This window comes from Eurypyga helias, unplaced genomic scaffold (genome assembly GCF_000690775.1).
Source record: "Eurypyga helias isolate BGI_N326 unplaced genomic scaffold, ASM69077v1 scaffold1011, whole genome shotgun sequence".
NCBI lineage: Eukaryota > Metazoa > Chordata > Aves > Eurypygiformes > Eurypygidae > Eurypyga > Eurypyga helias.
Window position 1 is genome coordinate 1 of NW_010231280.1, and position 17,422 is coordinate 17,422.

A 17,422-nucleotide genomic window follows, 5' to 3' on the forward strand; every position below is an offset into this window, starting at 1 on the left:
GGGAAGGGGGAGGTGCCCCTGTAAGACGGTGCCCCCAGGGACGAGGGGGTTCGGGGTTCGGCCTGGTGGGGCGTTAGGGCGAGCGTCGGCGTGTTCAGTGTTTCTTTACATTGCATATGCAGAGTGCCAGACCTGCAGGTCTCGGTCTGTGGAGAGCCAAGCACCCTTATTTTAGGAGCTAGTGACCGTGAGGAACACTGAGGAGCGGTGTGGACGTTGGTGCTGTAAAGGCTGGTTTGTCTGTGGCCGGGACCTCACTCTGTGCCAGCTTTGGCTGGTAACTTTTTATTCATACGTAGGCCCACAGGAGCTTGTGCAGGCATATAATGATATCCCTAATGTTAGAGAATGAAAGGTGATTTTGTGCTGCTGCTTCTGTCTTAAGCAGGCCTAGCAGTGTAAAACAGGAATGCTGCTGCTTCTTTGTCAGTCATAACCATGCATCTGTTGCAATTGCTTACCTTACAGAGATTCAGGTGTGTGCAGTTACTGAGAGGTGCTTTGTAGATACTCATGTGACATATTAGACGTGTCTGGTTTATAATTTACATAATAGACCTATGCTCTGTTTATTTCCACCTAGTATTTGTGTTACTGCAGAGCATAGCTGTATAAACCTCAGCATTAACTCCTTTTTTTTCAAGCTCCTTACATTAAAACTCTTTTTTGGAGTAAAGGACTGTTGTGGTTTAACCCCTGGCAGCAACCAAGTACCACATGGACGCTCACTCACCTCCACTGTCCTACAGTAGGATGGAGAGAATTGGAGGAAAAGACAAGAAAATTCATGGGTTAAGAACAGTTTAATAATTGAAAATAAATGAAATAATGATACTAACAATACTAATGTTATTAATAGCAATATTAGTAATATGTAGTGAAAACAATGAAAAAGAAAACAAATTATACACCTGCTCACCACCTGCTGACTGACACCCAGCCACTCCCTGAGTAGCAAGAGCCAGAGCCCCAGAGCCCTAGAGCATGTACCCCTCTGAGAGAGAAGAGAGAGGGACCCCTGATCCACCCCCCAACTTAAACATGGAGCATGATGTTTTATGGCATGAAATACCCCTTTGGTCATTTTGGGTCAGCTGTCTTGGCTGTGGTGTCCCCTCCAGGTTTCATGTAGAGAAGAAGCTGGGAACACAGGTGCAGTATCAGAAACTGGAAGGGTCCTTGCATTGATACAAACATTGCTTAGCAACAACTAAAAATATTAGTATGTTATCAGTGTTATCCTCAGCACAACCAAAACATAGCCTTATACTAGCTACTGTGAGAAAAATTAACTCTGTCCCAACTAAAAACAACACAAATGTGAAAAGTCTTTCATGTGTTAATCAGCCAAAAAGAGTGAACAAGAGCTAAAAGGTGAAGAAATGGAATTGTTCACAAAATATTACATGGAATGGAAAGGAGGAAGAAAAAGTGGCAATACGTCATATATGAACATACCACGATTTTACTACAGGGTAAGTGAAGTATCCAGATAAACTTCACTAAGAGGATATTCTGTGTTATAAAAAAAGTTATTCCTACTCAGAGGGACACTTAAGCTTCAGAAGCTTAAGTATATTGAAGTCTGAATGATACAGATTGCTAAGCATAATTTTTTTATTTGTGCATTTGTGGATTTCAGCAGTTTCAAATAATTACTAAGCATCTCATCGAAGGCTGGGAAAAGCAGTAGGCTTGGCTGTTTACTAACAACAGGAAGTCCTCTTTCAGAGAAAATTCCTGGTCTAACTAAATTTTGACATACCAGTGTTATAAATATGTATTTTCCTGTTTCTGTTTAGACATAATGGGATGCTGCTTCATGAAAATCGTGGGCCATTGGTCTTGCAGGCTAAAGATAGGTCTGTTGCTTGCAATATCCAGCAACTTGCTTGCTCCAGCAACTTCCATGTGAGATGACTCAGATTGGGATGGAGGAATTATGGTAGTACAAGTTTGACATTTTGGTATTGCTGTCACTTGTCAACTTGACCACTTGGCTGCTGTCTAGCCTTGCATGGTCCCGTATTCCTTAAAATCATGAGTTTCTGCCAATTAAGTTCTCAAGTACTGATGTTTCAGCTGATGAATACATACACAACCAAGGTTCTGGTAGTGCAGTACCATTTTGCATGTAAACATCAGCAGAGCTTTCATACTAAGTGTTCTGCCATCTGTGTTGTTGGCCAGAACAAGTCTAGTAGACATTCGAACTTTTGAGGGTCAAGCCTCCCGCAAAATAGAAAGTGCTGCTCTCTCCCAAGTAAAAGCAAAGTAATAAATTGTCTTTTACGTGTGAGCCCTCCTGTCTTGCAACTGTGCAAAACTGCTTACTGGATGGGTTATCAGGTATGAGGTGCGTCTCTGTCCCTCATGTTAAAGATGTGCTGCTTTAAATAAGTATTTCCATATTGAAATAGTTTGAGACAGTATGTAAGTGATATCCCTGTGCAAGGAGCAGGTACCATACAGCACTCTGATAGATAGGTCATTATTTTCTGTCAAGTAAACAGCTATGTCAGTGTATGTGAGTCAGGACTACCTAAGAGTACTTGCTAGATGTGTAGTTTTTTGCATGGTACCACTGTACAGAAAATTAAAATGTCACAATGTTTCTAGCTGCCAGCTGAAGATGAAGTCTTGCTTCAGAAATTAAGAGAAGAATCTAGAGCAGTTTTTCTGCAAAGAAAAAGTAGAGAACTGTTGGATAATGAAGAGCTGCAGGTAAGGAAATATTTTCTGTATGTCTTATAATGGCTTCTGGCAAGACTTACTCTTTCCACAGAGTTTGAGTATCTCCTGTCTGTCCACAGAATCTTGTGGTAAGGTGCTTTGTATTTGAGCATGTTGGCTGGTTTTGAAGTACTAGCTAATGCTAAAGTGCTGCGTAGTCTTGGGCTGGTAATGTCAGTGTAAAGCTTCCTCGTTATCATGTATATGACAACTAAATCAATGGCTTCTGGTTTTCCAGCACATTCCAATGATTCCCCCAGTGGGCCCAGAAGAAGAAATAAATTCCGTTTATGTATCACTGAGAGAGACTCCAAAGATTGAGTTTACTGTAGTGCAAAGTCAAAAGGGATGTGACCCTAGAAATCTGAGAGAGTGTGTCTTTTTGTATCTGTGTGTGTATAACACCAGTTTAGAGCAGTGAAAATACTGCTTGTTTGCTTTTCTGGCTGAACTGACAATGTTTACTGATTAACTGGGAGAATCTTGCAGCAAAACCACACTTTTGCTGCATTTCTTAGATGCTCCATCTTTAGCACATTGACATCTCTAGAGAGGTATCTTCTTAACCAATTATATATGCCTTTTAAGAACCTATGGTTTCTACTGGACAAACATCAGACATCACCAGTGATTGGGGAAGAAGCAATGATCAACTATGAGAACTTCTTGAAAGTTGGTGAAAAAGCTGGACCTAAATGCAAGTAAGGCTTTCTTTTCTTGTGTGTGCTTACTTTGGCTAAACCTAAGTGCTGCTGTAACTTTCAGTTGCTAAAATAGGTGGAAACAGTTTAATGTTGAGATAAAATAATGTCCATGTAGTTATTGATGAACAAGTTGCTTTTCAGCCTTGCAAAGGTGTATTGCCCTACATCTGTGAGGGAACTCTCAATAGAGAGATGTCTGTAAGAGTGGTACTTTTGCAGAAGAAATTCTTATCAGCATGAGCATTTTTAGGATGTTAGTGGCCAGTAAACAGCACATTTTGTATTTGAAGAGGAAATCACATCACCATTAATATTGCTCAACCTTTCCTAATATCCTGTGATGGAAAATTTCCCATGAGATGTTCTGTGTACAGCATACAATGAATAGTCCTTCTTTTTCTCCTGTTGGAGGCTGCTGTTGTGTGCATATCTTTGTGATTAAGTTTTGGGCAAAAGCAGGTTAGTTTTTGGTACTGGTAGTTCCTTTTATGTGCATATTGTAGAAGATTGAAAACTACCCAGTATATTGTACTTAAGAGAAACCAAATTAAATGAAAGCTCGAAAAACTCCCACATTACTGAAGAGTCTAATGAGTAGCAAAGGCAGCTGCTTTTTACTGAGTTTACCATTGATGCTTGGTAGGATCTCACTTGAGTGTATACCAAATTAATCTCTTTGAATACACAACACATTCTTTATTGTTAAAACAGTATTTTAAAGTGTCTGTAAGTTTTGGCAACTGTAACTGGATCTGTCAGTGTAGTGTGATCAGAGGCATAGAAGTAGCTTTGTGTTTATGTTTTACAGGCAGTTCTTCACAGCTAAGATCTTTGCTAAATTACTCCATAATGATGCTTATGGGAGGATATCTATCATGCAGTTTTTCAATTATGTCATGCGAAAAGGTTGGTTGATGCTTCTTCTGTGTTAATGGGAAGTTGTTTTCAAGGCTATTTGAAGCTTTATTACTTGCTGTTCTCTTCAATGGCAGTGAGATCTAGCCCTTGATTGCTAATGCTGTCTTGCTGGAGGCTTAGGAATTTTTCCGGTTACTGGGAGGTGAGAGTTCACCCTAGCTCTGAAATCCACCTCTCCTCTCAGCAAGATGTATCCTTGATCTATTTGTTACATATATTGTCATTCTGATTTCCTTTATTCAGGCAGTAGTGTGAAGAGCAAAACTGTAAAGTTGTGTGGCGAGTATGATCCTAACCACAGTGGTCAGAGTGTCTGGCAGATCACTTTGCTGTTTTCTCTTTTACAGTCTTAACTATTTCTTTCTAACTCTGGTTGTCAAATATGTCAGTATGTTCTTGTGCTTGTCGCTATAGCCTTACCATACCTTTCAGCTATTTTTTATTATAAATAACCACTTGGGCTGAAAAATGTTTGGTGGTTTTAGTTGTTTGTGGGGTTTTTTGATCGGTTGGTTGGTTTTGGTTTGGGTTTTTTGTTTTTCTTCCCCCAATCTGTATTAGATCTTGTATAAAAAGGTGAGGCTGGCTAGAAGAAAGGAAGGTAGCCTCATTGCTTTGTCCCCTGGCTACAGTGTTCTTAGGTCTGATAGAACCTTCAGAAGGGAAGAATGGCAGCTTTCCCCAGAGCTGCTCAGCTTGTTTAACTTAAAATGTTGTGGTGCAAGGGGTGACAGATGTGATGAGCAGCAAACTTGGTGAGTTGACATACAGAGTATACAAGAAAGCAGTAATAGGCTCATTTGCAACAAACAGCAAACCCAAAACCTGCAGGATAGAAGGCTTGTGAAGAAGTCTGTGAAAATTGTATGCATTTCCAAAAGGCCTATCCAGTGCACACGGCAGAGATTCAAAGCTCTTTATTTCATTTGTCTTGTGTATTTATCATAGAATTATAGAATCATAGAATGGTTTGGGCTGAAAGGGACCTTAAAGATCATCTAGTTCCAACCGCCCTGCCATGCGCAGGGGCACCCTCCACTAGACCAGGTTGCTTGAAGCCTTGTCCAGCCTGGCCTTGAAGACAGCCAGGGATGGGGCATCCACAGCTTCTCTGGGACACCTGTTCCAGTGCCTCATCATCCTCTCCATGAAGAATTTCTTCCTGATATCTAATCTAAACCTCCCCACTTTCAATTTAAACCCATTACCCCTTGTCTTGTCACTACATGCCCTTGTAAAAAGACCCCTCCCAGCTTCCTAGTAGGCCCCATTCAGGTACTGGAAGGCTGCAATGAGGTCTCCTCGGAGCCTTTTCTTCTCCAGGCTGAACAAGCCCAGTTCACTCAGCCTTTTTCCATAGGAGAGGTGCTCCAGCCCTCTGATCATCTTCGTGGCCCTCCTCTGGACTCGCTCCAACTGGTCTATATCCTTCTTATGTTGAGGGTTACTTTAAGGTCCCTTCCAACCCAAACCATTCTATGATTCTATGATTCATGTTGTTGTGAAGCACAGCTCATATTTCCTAAAAGGAGCTTTTAAACTATTTCTTCATAAAATGGAAGTTAAATTTAACATGGAGTATGCAAATAATATTTTTAATGCCTAAGCTATATTCCATCTCTGTTTAACAGTGGCCTCAGTCACGTCCTGTAGATTGATTAAAGCGCCTTTTCGCTGCAAAACCAGATGCTTGTGCTATTTTGATTCTCCTGTTGTAACTCAGAAGTGAGGGCAGGACCTTTGGCTGAAGCTGCAGTATCTTGTGCTGCACAAAGGGCTATGGCAATTTGACAAGCAATCTGGATGCAAAACTGTACAGCTGGTTTTATTGCAGTGAAACACGCTGCTACACATATCTCTAGGTCAGTGAGAGAACAAACCCGTATGATTCCATGTGCCAGATAAAATGTGGTGTCTGCTCAGCCATTTCTCACATCTAGTTATTATAAGGCAGTCTTGACCACACCATATTGCCAGTGACTTTTAACAACTTAGAGACTGAAGCAGGACTGGTACATATCATGGCTTTGCTTAAATCTCAGAAAAATGGGAAATAGAGAGAGGCTCTTAGCATCCCACAGTGCCTTGTAGCCTTTAGAATAATTTCAAATTTTATTGAGACGTCAAACACCCCCACACCCCCACCAAGGTTTCTTGCATTTTAATTCTCTTTTCTGTTTCACAGTATGGCTTCATCAGACAAGAATAGGTCTCAGTTTATATGATGTGGCAGGACAGGGCTACCTCAGAGAATCAGTAAGTAAATTCTTGATTAACTTAATGCCTGTACTCAAACCACAAAGCATCAGAAAGGCTCCAATTTTCCTCCGGTATTCTCTGATAAAAGCTTAAATCGTAATCTAGATTTGGGGTGGACACATTTGTTTGGATAAACAGCAATCTCTATATTGCAAAGATTTGGTGGTAAGAGTGCTGCTAACCTTTTTAACTTATGGGTAATTCTCTGAAAAAGATATCGTGGATACCAAGGTTTCATGTCATTAGCACTTACCAGATTTATTAGGATGAAGTAGAAATCACAAAAAATATGGCTTGGGTGGGCTACAATAAATTACTCTCCTGTTCTAACAGGAGTTAATATAAAATAAATAAGAAGGTTCTGGTTAAAAGATCTGTTAAAGAATATTCATCAATAGGATAATCCAGTTAGGAGTTATGCATTAGTATTTGAAAAAGTCACAGTGGAATGCATTTATATTTACATGCAAGTATCATCTACTTTATTAACATTTTGCTTTATTTGTAAACAATTTCAGTCATGGCATCACATGTGCATATATGTGACCTAGGATTTCTTGCATGGAGACAAGCTTTTTTGCCTGTTTTCATTCTCTTTCATGCATCATTGCAGGATTTTATTTTTAGCAAAATATACTTGAAAGACAGGGTAGAATATAATAAACATGCAACAACAGTTACATTTAAAGCTTGCTTTCTTTTCTTTTTTAATTCTGCAGGATTTAGAAAACTATATTTTGGAGCTCATCCCTACGTTGCCACAACTGGATGGTTTAGAAAAATCTTTTTACTCTTTCTATGTCTGCACAGCAGTTAGAAAGTTCTTCTTCTTCCTGGATCCTCTCAGAACAGGTAGGTCCATGTTTTCAAAGGTGAAAAGTATTTTCACTTTTAAAATGTTTCCACTGAAGCTACTTGTGTTTTCAAAGTAATATGTAGTTGTCTCTGTAGGCTTTTGTTCAGTAACCTTGTATTTGAAGATTAATCTCCACTGAAGACCATGAGTCTTTACTTGGGTCTAATAATCTACATCTAAGGCATTTCAGTGAGATGCCCATCAGTTGTGGTACTATTGAGTTATCTCATAGAAATTGGCAAGTAAGATACTGTTCTATCATTAGTAGTAGCTAGTTTTGTAAGTTTAAGGTGAATAGAAGACAGCAGCAAACAACAGAACTGCTTGTCAGAACATCCATAGAGCTGTAGAAATGCTCAAGGATGAGCATGTGCTTCTCCTCAGATTAAATTTGTGTGTACCACATAAACTCCTTAGAGAATGTTTGAGGTTATGGCTGCTAATCCTTATTACAGACAAAGCTCCCTCAGACAACAGTTTGTTTTTTCACGTGCCCTTGATTTAAGTCACCAAGTGTATGTATTCTCAAGATCTACCTGTGCCAGTCAAAGACATCAGAGTTGTGTGGGCAGTAGCCTCTGGCAGAAGTACACCTTCTCTACAAACATGTAGAGAGGCTTTACATATTTGCCCAATAATGGCATTACAAACATGTAGAGAGGGTGTGTGAAGTTATAATGCCCATTATTTTGCACAGCTGTTTGTGCAGTGTCTGCACACCAAAGCTACACCAGCAGAAGGTGTAACTAACTCTGCCATGTTAGCTTTGTGTCACATCTGTAGTTTCTGAAGATGTAAAAATATCACATCACTTAAGAAACTGTATTATTCCTACAAATGTTTTAAGCATGCTTTCTTTTGCATTTTTTATTTTACATTTTGAGTTGATGTTGAAAACTTGCAATTTTTTATCTAGTTTCCTGGCTTATAAGGCTGGCTTCTCTTCTGCCAATATCAGGCTAGTTTTATTCAGTCATTTTAAAAGCTATTTTTATTTCATCTCTTAAATTAAAGCCTTATCCTTGATGTTAGAAGTCGGGTTTGTTTGATTTTTTTTAAATGGCATTTTTTTTCTTGCTCAGAATACTTCTTTCTTAAGTAGAACCACCTAAATGAGAACAGGCAAATGGATAGGTTGGCTGAGCAACTGTTAAAATGTGTTTTCATCTTCTTGCTGCAGGGAAGATAAAGATACAGGATATTTTAGCTTGCAGCTTCCTGGATGACTTACTAGAGGTAAAGGTCTTTTACCGTGTACTATTCTAGTTTAATTTACTCTTTCTGAATTCTAACTTTATGTTTCACTTAGTTAAGGGATGAAGAACTTTCTAAGGAAAGTCAGGAATCAAATTGGTTTTCTGCTCCTTCTGCATTAAGAGTTTATGGTAGGTTTGTTCTTTTTTCTTCTTCCCTTTTTTTTCCCCCCTCTCCCCTCTGCCTTGTATGACTTAGATGCATTCTTAGTGTTATTTTTCCTCTGATTTTGTCCCTTTAAGTCCACCTCATAACTTGTTTTTTCAACTCCTGCAGCCATCATTTCAGTACACCTTCCAGATTTTCCTTACAGTTTCAGTTCTTCACCGTTGCTCTTTACCAGGTTTTACCCTCTGTCGTTTTGTGCTTGTTGCACAAGGTACAAGATTCCTTTGTAACCTCTTTTGACGATTCTATTCATGCTCTTTGGTCATGCTTACAGTAGATCTGTTTAAAATAATTCTCTCTTAGCCTTCTGCTGTTTGCTTTGTATACAGAGCCTTTACTTTTGAACCAATTACCTTAGAGTAGAACTATTGACACCTCATAATGGAAATCCCACTTCCCCTCCCCCCATGTTTTATGAATACTATTGTGGATCTAGCATATTCCCACTTAACTGCATTAACAATTTTCTTGCTCTGTTGAAACAGTTCTTTGGTGATATTGTTATATTATCTTTTACCTTTTTCATCTCCCTAGGCCAGTACTTAAACCTCGATAAAGATCATAATGGCATGCTTAGCAAAGAAGAACTGTCCCGGTATGGAACAGGGACTCTGACCAACATATTTTTGGATCGTGTCTTTCAGGAATGCTTAACTTATGATGGTGAAATGGTAATCATGTACTTTCACTTTTGTTCACAATATAAAAGCTTTGGCTTATTGAGAAGGAAAATGTCTCATAATTAGCGTATTTAAAATAAAGAGTAGCTTGAGGTGAAGTAACTTTTGTTTATCATTGTTCACAAAAATGACCATGCAGCAGGTTAGAAAATTAATTTTCTTAACAGCAAGGTGATGGCAGCATGTCTTAAAGACAAGTTCCTTGTTTTGAAAAGCAGAGGTGATAGAAAAATCCAGACAGCCTGCGACAAAGCTTCTTGTAGATTTCGTAACATAAAGTGCATGTGTGAAGAAAATTTATAGATGTAATAATGCTTTTTAGTTACATATAGTTCTTTAGAGAGGACCAAATGAAAGTGGCACACTTGAGATTACTCTAAGTTAGATAACCTGCCCACTTCTTCATGAAGACAATAGTGGTTTCTGTTGTAAGCTTTCCATAGCTGTGAAAAATGGGAAGTCTGTCTAAATTAGGGTTAAAATTAAAACTTATATTCTATTTATTTTGAAAGCTTTACTTAATATATTTCTACTCTTGTTGTCTGCATTCAGATGACTGAAGTCTAAAAGTAATAAATTACAAATTCACACAGGTTCACTGCAGTCCTTCTGCCAACTTAGCAGTTTTTTGTAGAACTGCAGAATCATTGAGGTCATGAAGCATCCTCTTAGTTGCCCTTTGCAGGACTTGCTATAGTAGGTCTGTCTCTCTGGTACAGAGGAGACCAGAACAGGACCCAGTGCTCAGATATGGTCTAAGCAGTGCTGAGTAGAGTAGAAGGATCACCTTCCTCGACTTGCCAGGAAAGCCTTTCCTAATGCAGCTGAGGATGCTTTCAGCAGCCTTTGCTGCAAGGACACGTTGCTGATGCCTGTTCAGTTTTGTTCCCCATCGGGACTCCCGAGTCAGTCTGTGCACAGCTGCTTTCTGACTAGTCAACCCACAGCATGTACCAGTACATGGCATTATTCCTCCACAAATGAAGGCGTTTGCGTTCCCTCTGTTGAACTTGATGAGGCTCCTGTCAGCCCATTTTTTCCATCCTGTCAAGCTCCTGCTAAATGCGCCTGCTGAATGGCAGCACATGTCTCTGGTGTTTCAGGTAGACAGGGTTATTATATACATAGGACTGAAGGATTTCTGTCCTTGTTGCAACTATGTCTTGATTGGGAAACCAAAACCAGTACCAATGAAAAAGAAAACTGTGATACATATTTATGATGTCTACTAATGCTTCTGCCACATGAATTGACAAACGCTCTACTCTGGTCTAAGAATTACATACTTTAATGTAATTCTTAGGCCATGTAGTTCACTGTTTGGTAACGTTAGGCTTACTATCACTGAATGCTTAATTTGCAGTGATGAAAACCTTTTATATTCACTAATTGTGTTTGTCCAGCAGTCTAAAGATGTATTAAACATAGTTTAAAAGCATATATAGTGTGTTTAATTTGAATTTATGCTTGGAATCCTATTTTACCTCTCAAATGGCAGGACTTCCTATCACCAACAGTCATTAAAAACTAAGTTTTCTGTTCACATTGGTGGTAGCAGCCATATTCTATTTCATGTTGTCTTCTTCAGAAAACAGACTGATCCCCTACAATGAAATAGCTGCCAATTATAAAGTTCCTGCTTGCAAAATCAATTTAGAGAGAAGACTGTAATAAACATGATTGTATCTACTTTTAGGACTATAAAACCTACCTGGACTTTGTGCTTGCATTAGAAAACAGAAAGGAGCCTGCAGCTCTGCAATATATTTTCAAACTGCTTGATACAGAGAACAAAGGATACCTGAATGTCTTTTCCCTTAATTATTTCTTTAGGGTAAGTCTCTTTATACAGGTAGGCCATTTTCTGTGTTTATAGTGTGCCTGTGTGCTGCTGCATGCAGATCTGCAGGAAATCACTGTAAATTACCAGTACTCTGGGAGGCTAGTAACTACTTCTAAGAAGATTTAAAATACTAAAAAAAAAAAAAAATATCCAGAACTTGGAAAGAATTCAAAAGGTATTTTCAACATTTTATCTTCAGTTGAAATGAACTGCTTTGATCTTGTTTAGGAAAAATACTTTCTGTTGATTTTTTTTTTTAATAAATTGTCCTAAAGTTGCCTAATGAATACATATTTAAATTCTTTTAGGATGGTTCTAATTAGTTATTGGTCATGGTTTTAATTTCCACTGTAATCATAAAATTCAGTAGAAGAAATAAAATTATGAAACACATTAATGGGCCTGTACAGCTGTGGGATTTTTCATTCAGTGTGTTGATTGCAACAAGCTTCTTGCTTTTTTCATGTTCTCTATTTTTATCTGTTGCTCCCAGAATAGATTTAAAATAAGCTTATATTTTTTCAGTTGCTGTTATAATTAACCTAAGGCTTGTAGACTCTTCCTCCAAATTGTGGCTTGTGTGACTGGGGTGTTTTTTGGTTTTTATCTGACTTGTGGTGGCTTGGGGGGGATGTTTTGTTATTTTGTCTTCTGTTTTAATAGATACTTGAGGTATCTTGGGAAGGGAAATATCATACAATAAAATAGTATTTTAGGCTGAATTATGAGTTTGATACTTCTTTTCATGTACAAGAACCCTTCAGTCATATCTGTTGAGACACAGGGACAAGCACTTCAGTCTCCTTTATGTGGGTGTTTGTATTAGAACTGTAAAAAAACAAACATGCCACATTACTTGGCTGTATGCTCAAAGTATGATGTACAAGGTATATACTTCATTCAGCTCATGAAGTAAAGCGTTCAGGCCTGCTCAAGGCAAAATGTTATATGCACAATATTTCCATATTATAAGTCTCCAGTTGAACATGAGCTTTGATAGTGGCTACAACCATATAATTTTGTAAAAATAAGACTTACCTGGAAGACCTTTTCTAAAAAGGAAAGGCTTTTTGGGGGGCGGGGCAAGGTATATACTTCATTCAGCTCATGAAGTAAAGCGTTCAGGCCTGCTCAAGGCAAAATGTTATATGCACAATATTTCCATATTATAAGTCTCCAGTTGAACATGAGCTTTGATAGTGGCTACAACCATATAATTTTGTAAAAATAAGACTTACCTGGAAGACCTTTTCTAAAAAGGAAAGGCTTTTTGGGGGGCGGGGGGCAAACACAACACAACTCTTTTTTTTTTTTTTTTTTCCTTCTTTTAAAGCCTTGGAAACATGAAATAATTTATGATGGAATGAATGTTTGGAGGTCACCTGCTCCCACCATCTGCTTAGAGCAGGGCCAGCTTCGTGGTTAGGTTGAGTTGCTCAAGGCCTTTTCCAGGCGAGTTTTGGGTATCTCCAAGGATGGAGGCTCTATGGCCTCTTTGGGCAATGTGTTCCACTGTCTGATTACCCTGACAAAGATGACTTTTCTCCCCTCACCCTTTCTCCCATCACTGTGTAGTTGGAATACCTCTTGGCCTTTTTACTGTGTGTCTGCAAGAGGAGTCTGTCTGTGTTGTCTCTAACCACCTGCTAGGTAGTTGAAGATAGTAACTAGACTTCCCCCACCACCCCAGCCTTCTGTTCTCCAGGTCACTTAATCCCCATCTCGAGCCACTCCTCTCAGCTGTGCTGTGCTTTAGCTCCTCCAGCATCATGATAGCACTCTGGTGGGATCCCACTGGTTTGTCAGTGTCTCATACAGGGCAGCCCAAAGCTGGGGGGCTACATCTGAGGTACTGTGTCCAAATGTTGAGTCAGGAGGAGTAATCACCTCTCTGAACCTGCTAGCTATGCTTGTACTAGTGCAATCCAGTATTTATCTGCCTTCATCACTGCAAGGGCACCCTGCAGACTCTTGTTCAACTTCTTGTGCACCCAGACCCCCAGCAACTTTTCAGCTGAGCTGCTTCTAGGTAGCTGGTCTTTAGAGCATACTGCTTCATGGGGTTATTCTGCAGGCAGGACTTTTGCATGTGCCTTTTGAACTTCATTGTGAACTTTGTTTAGTAGATAGAGATGTGTTGTGTGCTTGGTGGGCAACTGTTGGGCCAGGACTTGGCCATACTAAGGATCTTAGAGAAACTAAGCAATGACTTGTCTTCTCTCCCTGCTTTTGCAGCTCACCATTCCTACCGCTTTCTCTGCTTCTGTTCACATGGCAGTAGGATTTAGGGAGGCCAGGGGCCTGACGGATTTTATTAAAGGGTGTTAATTTTTAACGTTTCACAAACCCCATGAATTTTAGGGTTGTCATAGTACATAAGCAACTCCAATGTGAAAACAATTTAACAAGCTAATTCTGCATAAGCTACTGTGGCATTGCTGTTTTTATATATATGTACTTACTCTATGGATCAGCTATTGAAAAGATTCCTCGAATACAGCAGATTCTTAATCATACTCCAAAATGTGTCCCTCCTTTAAACTTTTGGAAATGGAGAGTTCTAAGATTTCCTTGAAATCAGAACAGTGCCTTTTGACTCTGTGAATAACTGCTATTTGCTAGTGTAAGTGTGGGTAGGCCTGCAACTACAGAGGCTGTACTGATACTGATGTGCAGACAGGGCTATGCAACTTATGCTACTGAAGCAGTTTTGTTCACAGTTGTTATTTGCAGGCAGAGGTTTGGCAATGCAGCTGTTTAAATAGTACCACAGTTGAAAGAACTGATAGTAGGGAGTACTATTTTGCTTAAAATGAGAAATGCCCACTTCCAGCATGAACTTGGAGAACCTCCCACGCATGGAAAGATGCTCAAATAGACGAATGCATTGTCTCCCTCATGTTATCATTGTTATTATTATTGTTCTTGTTGTTGTTAATTTCAACCTGAGTACAGCTTCCATTTTCAAAGTAATTGAAAGTCTGAGTAGCCACACTGCTTTGTCTGTCTGATGGTTTGTCTTTTCCCTACTCTTTTTTTTCTAGTCAGTATTTCACACTTCTGTCAGAAAACTGAACCTTCTGGTTGAGTGTGTTTCTATCTTGAACTTTGAGTGATAATATTCAGGTGTCTGCGTATCCCATTTGCAGAGTACTCAAACACAACTCATAATGAAAGTTGGATTTTTAACATACTAAGAACCGTGAACCTAGAAGTGCGTATCATTGATCATGCGTAACTCACCCCTGCCTCACTTGTGGAAGGGAATTGACTGCAAGGTGTACCACGAGTACTTGTGTTACAAGGCAATACAGCTTAAGACGTAGAGGCATTAAAAAAGTTTCATACAGTGTTGGTGGTATAATACTGTGCTGCCTATTCCTAACTTTTCTTGTTTCCAGGCTATTCAGGAACAAATGAAAATCCATGGACAAGAACCAGTTTCTTTTCAGGATGTCAAGGTTTGTGTTACTGAATAGAATACTACATGAAATATTTGAATAAGCATTTAATAATTTAGAATCACAGAATCGTTTGGGTTGGAAGGGATCTTAAAGATCATCTAGTCCCACCGCCCCTGCCATGGGCAGGGACACCTTCCACTAGACCAGGTTGCTCATAGCCTCATCCAGCCTGGCCTTGAACACTTCCAGGGATGGGGCATCCACAGCTTCTATGGGCAACCTGTTCCAGTGCCTCACCACCCTCTCCATGAAGAACTTCTTCTGGTTGTCTAATCTAAACCTCCCCGCTTTCAATTTAAACCCATTACCCCTTGTCCTGTCACTACAGGCCCTTGTCAAAAGTCCCCTCCCAGCTTCTTTGTAGGCCCCTTCAGGTACTGGAAGGCTGCAAGAAGGTCTCCCAGAGCCTTCTCTTCTCCAGGCTGAACAAGCCCAATTCTCGCAGCCTTTCATCATAGGAGAGGTGCTCCAGCCCTCTGATCATCTTTGTGGCCCTCCTCTGGATTCACTCCAACCGGTCTATATCCTTCTGATGTTGTAGGCTCCACAGCTGGATGCAGTACTCCAGGTGGGCTCTCACGAGATCAGAGTACAGGGGGAGAATCACCTTCCTCGACTTGCTGGCCACACTTCTGATACAGCCCAGGATACAGCTGGCTTTCTGTGCTGCTGGCTCATGTTCAGCTTTTCGTCCACTAGTACCCCCAAGTCCTTCTCCTCAGGGCTGCTCTCTATCAGTTGTCTGCCCATCTTGTACTTGTATTTGGGATTGCCCCGACCCAGGTGCAGGACCTGGCACTTGGCCTTGTTGAACTCCATGAGGTTACTTATGTGATATCATGGTTTCTAGGTTGTTGTATATTTATTTACAGAGCAGTAGAGAAGATCTGACTTGTCCTACTCATAGGTTTGAATATGTCTTTCTATTCAGCAATTGCAAAAAAATGTGGTATGCAACTGTTCTAGTAGTTTCCTTACTAACAGACAAAATTACCTGTTAAATACATGTTGCTGTGCCTTACGCTTGAAGATACTTGGTATGTCTACTTTATGATTCATCCCTTGGAGTGGCGGGTGGCCTGAGGACTGAGAAAACTCATCTATAAAACTCTTTGTTATTGGCTACGTTACATTTAGCAGTTTTAGTACTTAAAAAAAAAATTCTATAGCTTCTATAAAACTTAGCTCATACAAGCAAACTGAGTTTTATGTTTCCACTTTGAGGCCAAAGCCTCCCCAGAGAAACAAATTCTTCCTTGAGATGTGGGAGTTAAACATACAGCTCCTGTCCATAGCAAAAAAATTATTTTGCTTTGTATCTTAAATGGTTTAGGACTTAACAGCTTTTTTTGTAGATTGGTGTGGGTGGCACTAGTTACTCAAATATCATTCTGTATATGGTATAAAGTAGTCATTATTCTGCTCATTAATATGTTTTTTTTTTTCCCCCAATTTTGACTTTTCTTTCATAGGATGAAATCTTTGATATGGTGAAGCCTAAGGATCCTTACAAAATCTCCCTTCAAGACTTAATCAATAGCAGTCAAGGAGACACTGTTACCAGCATTCTAATTGATCTAAATGGGTTCTGGACATATGAAAACAGAGAGGTTCTTGTGGCGAGTGATAATGACAACATTGCTGACGTTGATGATACGTGACTTTGAACAGGAGCAGGCTGTATTCATAGAGATATCTCGAGCTGATGCGCCAATAGTTGGAAGCTGGTAACATTCATTATCTGAATCAATGCCTCTTCCATTTTACTTCACTCCTCTTGCACCCCCATACAGTATAAAATGTGGTACATAAAGGAATTGCAGAACTAAGTTCTGAAACCAAAAAAGCTAGTGTTGAGGTTAAAATTATTTTTTTAATAAATATTTTTTGACTTCCTCCCTGTGTACCAAGCCCTGTTCTTATTTGAATACCGAGTCTAAATGTGAATGTACCCTGAAAGTGAGGATGTGGTTCTGGGCAACTTCAGCAATGGCCCGTATCCACCTAGCCATCCCAGGCCTGCCACTGCATTCTGTATGGCCTCTAATGATAGCACTGTTGACCATTCTACTGTAAAAAGACAGAAGTCTTTAGTAAGAGATAAAGAGTTCAGACCTTTTTACTCTGTGTATGTCCAGCTTTAAGTGTCTAACAGAAGGGATAAGTAAATAACTATCAAATTGACTGAATATTTACCTAATTCTTAAGAGGTTCATTAACAGAAAACTCTAGCTTTAGATCTAGTTAAAAGTAGTCCAAACACCTGTATGACGGCTTTCTCCAACTTAACCTCCAGTGCCAGTATTTTATGTAATTTAACTTAACTGTACAGCTGAGCTACAGCAGTAGTTAAAGCAGTGAAACTCTTTTAACAAAGCTGTAGAAATGTTTCAACTTTCAGATAGAATTACAATAGCTCCCAGCCAGAGGTGGTTGCAATCCTGTATTATTTATTAGTTTGAGGTAGTGTTGAGCACACAGAGTATGTTAACAAGTACTGCATGAGTCTCTAAGGAAGGGGTGGGGGTAGCACAGTATTTTGA

General features: G+C 39.5%; 1 protein-coding gene across 1 annotated transcript; it reads left to right on the plus strand.

Annotated features, from left to right (window-relative positions):
• The first annotated feature begins 1,353 nt into the window (after nt 1–1,353).
• PPP2R3C (protein phosphatase 2, regulatory subunit B'', gamma) lies at nt 1,354–16,773 on the plus strand. Its single transcript, XM_010160984.1, has 12 exons — nt 1,354–1,475; nt 2,620–2,724; nt 3,322–3,434; nt 4,246–4,343; nt 6,541–6,611; nt 7,334–7,466; nt 8,651–8,706; nt 8,780–8,855; nt 9,427–9,563; nt 11,269–11,406; nt 14,817–14,876; nt 16,352–16,773. Exons 1-12 carry the CDS (start codon nt 1,383–1,385, stop codon nt 16,538–16,540), a joined length of 1,269 nt encoding a protein of 422 aa, XP_010159286.1. The 5' UTR covers nt 1,354–1,382; the 3' UTR covers nt 16,541–16,773.
• Nucleotides 16,774–17,422: the final 649 nt, after the last annotated feature.